This window comes from Chaetodon auriga, chromosome 8, assembly GCF_051107435.1.
Source record: "Chaetodon auriga isolate fChaAug3 chromosome 8, fChaAug3.hap1, whole genome shotgun sequence".
NCBI classification, from domain to species: Eukaryota; Metazoa; Chordata; class Actinopteri; order Chaetodontiformes; family Chaetodontidae; genus Chaetodon; species Chaetodon auriga.
The window spans coordinates 5033546-5043072 of record NC_135081.1 but is presented as its reverse complement, the minus strand read 5'-3'; the positions used below and the strand labels follow the sequence as shown (position 1 = coordinate 5043072).

The window sequence follows — 9527 nt, the reverse complement described above, 5'->3', positions numbered from 1 at the left end:
GCCAAAAGCTTTGGGTGTGACAAAGGTAATGGATAATGTTTTAGACCAACCTAGACCCAGAATGTCCTGATTATGTTCAGACTGACTGCAGGGTCATCCACCAGTCACCCAGACACTCGAGTTAAGAGAGGAAAAATGAATGGGCAGAGCATCTAGGAGAGTTTTGTTGAGTTTCTCTTTTACTTCAAATTCATAACTCTGTAGATATGATGACACATTTCATTGCTTTTTTACTGCACAGCACATTTTCTGATTTCTAATGAGACAAGAGGAGGATCTGGAATCTTCTGACCATCATTTTGAATGGATTTGTAAACCCTAACAACAACTCAAGGTGAGTTAAACTTCTATGAGAGCAGCACACAAGTCAACATTTTGTCATGAATGATACTGTAACCTGCATGATATTTCATTTTAAACTGCTATTCACTGACAGCCAGTGTTGGCTCCAGTGGAGGACACCCCCCTCCATTGACTGTGCCCTTCACTCATATAAAAGCATGTCAGGGTTTTCTCTGTCGTCAGTGTCAGTGTGGTGATGACTGTGATAAATGGAAATCCATTGTAAAGCTTTTAGAATGGACAGCACACTGTGAGATTATTTGGATATTTTATCTTTGTTGTCATTTTGCTTGTTGACCTCGTCATGTATGTGTGAGAGAGGTTCGGTCTGTACAGTGACATCACACTGAATGGTGTGCAATATTCATGTCTTTGTATTCATTGACTAGGACCAGGAAAACATATCTAATAGTTATTAAGAACAATTTACAACAATTTGAGAAAAATTTACACCACATAAGATAGCAAACTTGAACGGCAACATGCTGTATGTCTCCCTGCTGTAAGCCTCATATCTTCCTTGGAAATCTGGTCTGATCAGTTGTAGGTGTCAGTTTTCAGTCATCACAGAGTCTAATGATCTTTAAATAGTAAAGTGTACTCATACAATGACTGTTATATAAAGGTTATTTACTGAAACTGGGCTATGTCTAGAATTGGTATGTTTATTTATGCTAATTTTATGATTAACGTATCAGCAAATAATTTGACCAGATACAGAGCAGTAGTATTCATTTGGAGTTGTGTCTCTAGCTACATGGTGAATTGAGTACAATATTCACTCTCCATTTTACCACCAACTGTGTCTGCCTGCCATTTGGTGTTGGACAAGTTGTGTACAGTAGGTTTATTGGAGCATGTTTGCCTGCTGCTGCTGCTGCTGCTGCTGGGAATGGGCTTGCTGGGAATTTGCAGAATTTTCAGGTAAAAAAAAAAGAAAGAAAAAAACAATGAGCTAAATGATGGTAAAGTGCTCCATAAAGCTGAGGGGATGATAATGTCTCTGGGTTTGTCTATACAATTGACCCTTTTCACGTTACACTAAGTAATTGGTCCATTGTTTACATAGAAAATACAGATTAGTGCCGCTCTGAGTAAAAAAAGAAGTGTAATACATACAGTAAAAATGAGACAAAATTTTCACCTGGAACCTTGCACGAATTACCAACATATTCCATCATTTCATTGTTTCCTTCAAATCTCCAACAGGACACAACACTGTAACTACGGCGCAAACCTGCCAGAAACCAACCTCCCACCATGGCCATCACTGATAATGGCTTTGATGACCAGTCCTTTAGTAGTGAAGACACTTGCAGCCATGTCTTCACAGAGACTATCCCAGTCAAAGGCTCGTACTTCCAACGTGCTCAGCTGCTCCGTGAACCAGAAGCATCCTGCTGGAACCTCGATCCCTCAAAGCAGGCCCTCATCAATGTGGGGGGCATCCGCTATGCCTTCCCCTGGTGCACCCTGGAGGATATCCCCCAGAGCCGCCTGAGTCGTCTGCGCTTGTGCACCACCCTGAGGGAGATAGCAGAGGTTTGTGACGACTATGATGAGATGCAACATGAATTCTTCTTTGACCGTGACCCTTTAGCCTTTCGGGCCATCCTCAATTTCCTGGCAAAAGGGAAGCTGCATCTGCTGCAGGAGGTCTGCAATGTGGCCCTGCATGGTGAGCTGTTGTATTGGGGCATTGATATACGATCGATGGAGCCCTGCTGCCGGCATCAAATGATGTCTGCTGTGGAGGAGGTGACTGCGCACCAGCTCAAGGAGGACGAGTGGCGGCAGACAAGAAGGAGGCTGACAGCTCTTGTGGTACAGGATAGCCTGTTCCACATGCTGGGAGAAGCAATGGAGAACCCTCATTCAGGTTTAGCAGGGAAAGTGTTTGCCTTCCTGTCTGTCACCATGGTGGTGATCACTGTGGTCAGCCTGTGCATCAGCACTATGCCAGCACCATGCCAGCTGGAAGAGGCCACGGTATGTATGAACCAAAGAAAGAAGAAGAAGAGGAGAACTTTTGTTAAGTTATTGTAAAACAAAGCAAGTCCTTTAAGCCCTACAAAGCAAGGAGCAAAAAGAAAATGGGACATAAATGGCAGGTAGTCTGTCTGCTCAGCAAAGCTACGATTTGGTTTAACTTATATCCCAGCATGGCAAACCATTTGCAAATTGTGTCATTATAAGCGAATGTCTCACTAAAATTGTAGCTTTAATCCGCCTAGAAAGAAAGAATTTAACATTGTCAATCTTGCAAGCAACACAGTTGTGTGGTGAATAAAAAATTTGTAAGGAAATCTGAAGGATCAAATTTCAGGCAAAGCATGTACTTTGACTTGTTTTCAATTGTCTGTGATGACAGCACCAATATTACAGGCACTGCTGAAGTGTAAAATGTTTTTGAAGCTGGAGCTCAAGTTGATTTTTCCATTTCAGAAGAGCTCTTTGATCTAGAACACCTCACAGGCAAGACAACAGGAAAGCATTATTAAGCATTAAATGATCTGTCAGGGAAACAATGGAAGTGGGTCTTTATATATTCTGCTGAGTTGATGGGGAAGTGGGAAAAGGTGTGCAGGTGGTGGGGATCAGGTGTTAGTTAGTAAGCTGACATTGTGACAACAGGTGTGTTTGGTGCAGTTGCAACTATAGTTTGGCTGGCTACCAGATTTGCCAAGGTTTTGGAGGTAGAGATTTGGACTGATTCACGCTGAGAGTAAATTCTTGTTTTCTGCTCTTGAACCCTCTTTTGTCCACTGTTGTCCACCAAATACACCTGAATTGATTTGAAGCTTGGAAAGAGTCTGCAAGTTAACGTACACTGTTCTGAGAAGCCATTTTGGCTAGCTAGGCAAGTGCTGTAGATGTATTTCCAACCCTCCAATTTGGCAGTGGTTTCCATTTGTTTTAATAAATCATGAAAATCTGACCTGCAGACTTGCTCAAGATAGGCACTCCATCACAGCAAGTTAGTTGCATTATTATTGTAATACCATCATAGTTTTCAGCAGCAACTATTTCTGTCTCTTTTTCGAAAAAATCAAGTTTGAGTTCATTTGAGCACTTAATTTGTTTGAATTCATTCAAATGCAGGAAACGTAGACTAATCCTAAACTATAATGTAGAATTTATGTTGTTCCGTTCATTTGCAGTACCTTTGCTGCTTCACTTGAGTGACAACCATCGACAAGCTATGCTGTCAATATATCAAATAAAGAACCAATAAGCAATCATGGATGTTGTGAAAAGATTAGAGTACTGAAGTGATTTAGTGTTGCAATTCAATGGTTTGGGAACTCACAAGAAAATACAGATGATTAGATATCCTGACTTTTGGTCCTTACAGTGGGTCAAGCCAATAGCATTTTTGTCAAATGCATCCTACTCGGTAAATACTCAGATAATTGATAGGTTTTCTGTTACAAATTTCTATTCTCCAAGCTCACACTGAGACAATGTCACCAGGGTTATTTTCTCGGACTGGACAAAGCTTATCGAGAGCCACAAAACTATTACACAACTGTTTTCACAAGTAGCAAACTGACCTACATGTGGAAAATCCATGGAGCTCCAAGTTAATGTTAGGCAGCTGTTTGTAAAAATAGAATCTTCTCGCAAAATTATCACCATACGCATTGTGTTGACAATGATAACATAACTTCAGGAAAAACAAAAGTTATGAATTGTTTATTTTAATGCATCTCCCCACAGTATCTCAAGTAAGGCACAACAAGTTGACTTCCATACTTAACTAAAAATAACTGCAATGAAAGTTAAGTTGCTGAAACATGTAAAACTTTCTCAGTACCTTTGTCTTTTGTTGTCTCTACAGGGTGAATGCTCCCAAAGATGCTGCAACTTGTTCGTGGTGGAGTCTGTTTGTGTTGCTTGGTTCTCCTTTGAGTTTCTGGTGCGGTTTTTCCATGCAAGGAGTAAGCTGGAGTTTGTCCGTGGCCCTCTGAACATCATTGATGCTGCTGCCATCTTGCCCTACTATGTCTCACTGTTTCTGGAGCTTGGGGGTGAGTCTGTGCAGCTTATTGTGGCTGGTGCAGGAAAGGGCACCCTGGATAAATTGGGTCTAATCCTGCGTGTGATGAGGGCCTTGCGTATCCTGTATGTGATGAGGCTGGCCCGCCACTCCATGGGTCTGCAAACCTTGGGAGTGACTATCCAGCGCAGTATGACTGACTTTGGCCTGCTGCTGCTCTTTGTTTGTGTCGCGGTGACCCTCTTCTCCCCACTGGTACATCTCGCTGAGAGTGAGCTTGCTCCAAATGCTGCCACATCTCCCCAGCTCAGCTTCAGCAGCATCCCAGCATCATACTGGTGGTCCATCATCTCTGTGACCACCGTGGGATACGGTGACATGGTGCCCCACAGCATCCCTGGCCAACTGGTGGCACTGATCAGCATCTTATCAGGGATCCTAATTCTGTCTTTCCCTTCTACATCTATCTTCCACACATTTCATCGCACATACATTGAGCTCAAGGAGGAGCACAGGAGGCTGTGGAAAGAGCAAAGGGGGGCCGAGCTCGCCAGTGAGACTGAGGATAGCATGAAAGAAAGAGAAACTTGGTCTGATAACTGGCCAGAATCAGATTTTTTTACCTGGTCTAAATGATCCTTGTTACCTTTTCCTGAAAGACATGTGCCAGTGCCAGTTTAGAGGAAGAGTCATCATCTTTTTTCTCCTGTTACTTATTGAGTCCATTGAAATACATTACATACTGAAGGCAACCATATCTCTCTGGTCTCTGTTTCTGAGATGGAAGCTGCAGATTTGGGTTTTTCCAGGGTTTGGACATAGGTGGTTTTCCAGATAGTACACTGACATATCTGAGAGGCCTCGTTCCAAGGTTGACTCAATTTCTGGGAAGTTATGCTGCTGCGTTCGTTGCTATGGCTAGGTCATCTGAATCCAGCTTGATCTTTGATTAGCTTAGTGTCTATCTGAGGGGACAGACAGCTAAGGAGTAGTCTCTGGAACAGCTTGTAGGTGATACATAGCAGGGAGATGGGCTGTACCTTTTAAAACGGAGGTTGGGATCTTCTCTAGGTCTTAGTAGATCTGGGTCTGGTGGCATGTGTTGTACATGTTCATAAGCCATTGTTTGGCGACTGGGTCTAGGTGAGTAATCAATTGGGTCAGTATGTCATCGGGACCCACAGCTTTTCCCAGCGTCATGGTGCTAAGTCCTGCTTCAGACTCTTACAAGGTGATGGGCTTGATTAGTATGGACATGTTTGGTGATTGCCTGGAATGATTATGGAATGATATTTTCCTTTAGCCTCGTGCCTTTCTGCTCTTCTCCCATTGGCCACCAGTTGGCTATGTTGGATATAGTCAGTGGTGTGATCTTATCACCATTTAGTTTCCAAATAGTGAACCAGTTTTTTTTTTTTTTTTTTTTTTTTTTGCTGTTCTGAATCATGTTGATGTTCTCTATGAGATCCTGCCGGGCATCTGCCTCTCCTTCCCCAGGGATTCCATGAGTGCATCATCAAGCTTGCTAGTGGTGTCTGAAAACGTGTTATTTCCAAACTCTGTTCACATGAGAACATTTTGACTTCACTATTATCAAGAAGTGAAATTAAAATGTTCTGCGGGTATAGCTAATGATATACCTGCAGAACATTATTCAATCCTATATCCACATAAAATTGATAATTACCCTCATCATGACTTCATGAGTTTTGTTTTACCAGGCATATCATTAGATGGTACTGAGAACACTTTGATTTCACACCCTGACAATAAATCCATAGGGTACGATCTTATTGATGACAAATTGTTGAAATCTGCAGCCCCATATATGTATTGGTGGACCTGTTTTCTGTTTTATCTTTCTTTACAACAAGGACAGTTGCCTGCAGAATGGAAACATGCAAAACCTGGAAATATATGGAAGCTAATAACCTTCTATCCCATACTCAACATGCATATCCTAAAAATCATTCTACTGAATGTAGAGTGACTCAATACGGTGAACATCTGGTATCTTTTACGCATAAAGAATTAGCCCTCCCTGAAGTAGTGTCTACGTGACTTCTAGGTCAAGGGACAGGCCTGTAAAATTTACCGAGGATGACCACAGGAATGCTGAGTACCAGTGGGGGGAAAGAACCTATTAATTTCTGACCTGCTTTCACAGATCAGTCTTGGCAATGACCTGCAACTGATCCTTTTAAGAGCCAATATTCCATGATCTGGACTTCATCAAGGACACACACAGGGAACTAATACAGTAATGCAAACCTAAATGAATACAATCAATTGATTCATTATGTTTCATTAAGTATATAAAGGAAAGTACAAGTTTTGATTTAACATGCTGATTTCAGGTGAAGGGACAACACACCGAGAGCTAACAGGAAGTGTTTCCTTATGTGAAGAACTGAAGTGAATGACATTTTGCTAAAACATGGATCACCATTCTGTAGTTGACACAAACCTGTTTTTCAGTGACATTTTAGGTAAAAACTTGGGACACACAGTTCTGTTTATGTAGGTTGTGGCTTTCAACCTTAATGACATATTTCAAAGAATTTTAAATTGATGTCTGGTTGCCCTTTCCCTCAAACATCTAAAGCTTACTTGTTTTTATGATGTGTATAGATTCATTATGTCCTCACTCCAATTACTGCAGCTTAGATTGTGTGTTTAGACCTTTTAAGTAGATAATGATGCGAAGAATGTTGTATATCTTTAACCAAAAATTGATCACAGCTTGAAATGAAAGGAAAGGTAAGAGTCCCTAAGGATGTATAGACACTGACATGTAATGATGTTATTTTACTTATTTAGCTTGCTGCATATACTGGAGGTGTACCAATGCATATGTACACATATTTACTATCTAATCGTAGAAAAGAGGTAGTGACATGATTACCATTATGACACGTAGAGCAGAGTTAATACATGTCTACTACTCATTCATTATTAAAGGACAGCCTTTTGTCATTCATAAAGGTGTTTTAGTATCCTTCAGCAACTGAAGAGGCTGACCTTTTAAACATGGAAGCATTAAACCTGTAATTAACTTCATTAATTCTTTAGGAAAGAAGTCAGAACAGGAGACAAGGTCCACATGAAAGTGGCACTAAGTTGTACTTACAGGGTTGAGAGGTGGCCTGGACCTGACGAATTCCAGGATGATTTCATGAGCGCTCTTCTTTAACCATTTAACACCAGAACAGGAATAACATATAGGAAAAGGTCAACACAGATGTGATGACAGAAATGTCCTGATTCCTTAATGGTTTTTAATTATTTTTGTCTGGTTTTATTTCTAATGTTTGAGATTTGATTTCCTTTTTTTTTTTTTTTTTTGATCTTTTGTCTTTACTGTAAAGCACTGTGTTTTCCTGAGATTCCTCTGTTTAATAAAGAAATTTTCTTTCTTTCTTTCTTGACATTTTGCAAGTCTATTTTGTTTACTTGTTTGACTAAAAAAGCTAAGAGAGCCCATCTGAAACTCTGGGGGGAGGCTTGAGTGAGTTAGACTAAAATCTCTGTTGATAATGTGAGCTCATTTTTTGAATGTTTGAAACAGAAAGTCTTCCACATTGATCAAGTCAACGGAGTAGACAGGCAAGCTGGAATAAGGTTTGGATGGCAGCCGCATCTGTTAGAGAGAAGACATGGAATGGAAATAAAGAAAAGCCTGATGATTACACTGAAACAATACTGATGACAATTGTAGGCCTACATTTGTATAAAACACAACTCACTTTTTTGGGCGAAATTTTGAATGCAAGGATTTAAAATCTTGGTTAAACCACTATTTAATACTGCAAAACAGTAACGCTGCAAATAGGAAAGATTTCTTTGAGAGCATCTGACATGAATATGAAGGAAATAATGTTTTAACTGACCTGAAGTCAGACAGACAGTTCGCCTGACCAAAGGTTTACCTTTAACAGTATTTGACCTTCATTGAATTCAGCTGCACATTCTTGTCAGGCTAAGGCCAGGTAGTGATTAGCTTAGCTTAGCATAAAGACTGGAAGCAGAGGGAAGCAGCTAGCCTGGCTCTGTCCTGCATGACAAAAATCTGCAAAAAAAACACACTTCCAGGCTCACTAATTAACTTATTGTATAAGTTACTTATTAAATATTTGTATATATTCTTCCAACTATGCATTTTATCTTTTGTAGCCTGAAGTGAACTGCTGTCTTTAATGGTAACAGGCTGACACCTGTTTGATGCTGTGTGAGCGTACCCTTGAACACAACAGTGTCTTGTACCTGAGAGTGTGGGAGTGTGTTTGATATCTGCTTCAGTGATTTGACAGTCACTTGTTGGGGTGGACAGACACCAATATAGTTCAGAAGGCAGAGGAAAGCACCGAAACTGAAACAATAGTGTCAGGCCAAAAATAAGTTTTGATGGGAATGGCCTTGGATTGAACCTCCACATTAGGAGGAGTGAGAAGCATTTCTGTTTCAGATTCAGTTGCTCCCTGGGACCAGCTGGCTTTCTTGTACCAGCTTTAAGGCTATAAAACCTATTTTACATTGAACTCTGCAGACTGTTATTGCATTTACGAATTGTGTGGCTATGAATCTGAACTCTGGCCCTGATGAAGATTTCTATTCCACAGCAGTTCATACACACACAGGTTATCAGACAGCATGAATAAAATAAGTGCGAGGTGATAAAGCTTGTGTGGTGTGATGAGAGACAGTAGCTTCAGTGGGAGGGACGTGGAGCACAGAATTAATGTGATTCACCTGCCTCAGCAGCATTTCCTCATCACCTCAATCAAAACTGTCTCATTAAGTTGGTTAACTTGGAATTTCCCCCCGCGGAAATAATAACGGAATATTGAATTGAATTGATTATGCATTCCAAGCTATACTCATGCCACTACTGAGAGAACACATCTCAATATACTGAGTGTCCAGTGCTGTGCAGAGCATGAGGCTGCACACTGATCCATCTGCACCCTGATTCAATTCTGCAAGTCAGCAAGGACTCTTTCGTATGAAGTCTTTGTTTCTTGAAGACACAGAGGTGGCAGGGACTCTTTCAGCTCATCCACTTCACTCCTTGATGAGACAGCTGGCTGTACACACTTCCACTTCCAGTACAATTCACATCACAGCAGTGTATCTGACAGATGATGTCTTCAGCAAAGGTGAGACTTTGAGCAGCAACAACAGGAAC

The 9527-nt window shown here is 41.0% G+C and overlaps 1 protein-coding gene across 1 annotated transcript; it reads left to right on the top strand.

Annotated features, from left to right (window-relative positions):
- The first annotated feature begins 257 nt into the window (after positions 1-257).
- On the top strand, positions 258-5682 carry LOC143325011 (voltage-gated potassium channel regulatory subunit KCNG4-like). The gene is made up of 3 exons (XM_076737861.1): positions 258-334; positions 1552-2331; positions 4184-5682. Exons 2-3 carry the CDS (start codon positions 1603-1605, stop codon positions 4976-4978), a joined length of 1524 nt encoding a protein of 507 aa, XP_076593976.1. The 5' UTR covers positions 258-334; positions 1552-1602; the 3' UTR covers positions 4979-5682.
- The last annotated feature ends 3845 nt before the right edge of the window (positions 5683-9527 follow it).

Coding starts and splice junctions, on each gene's coding strand:
- LOC143325011 (XM_076737861.1), top strand. CDS start 1,603: ATGGCCATCACTGATAATGGCTTTGATGACCAGTCCTTTAGTAGTGAA. Junction 2,332..4,183: donor GCCAGCTGGAAGAGGCCACG/GTATGTATGAAC, acceptor TTGTCTCTACAG/GGTGAATGCTCCCAAAGATG.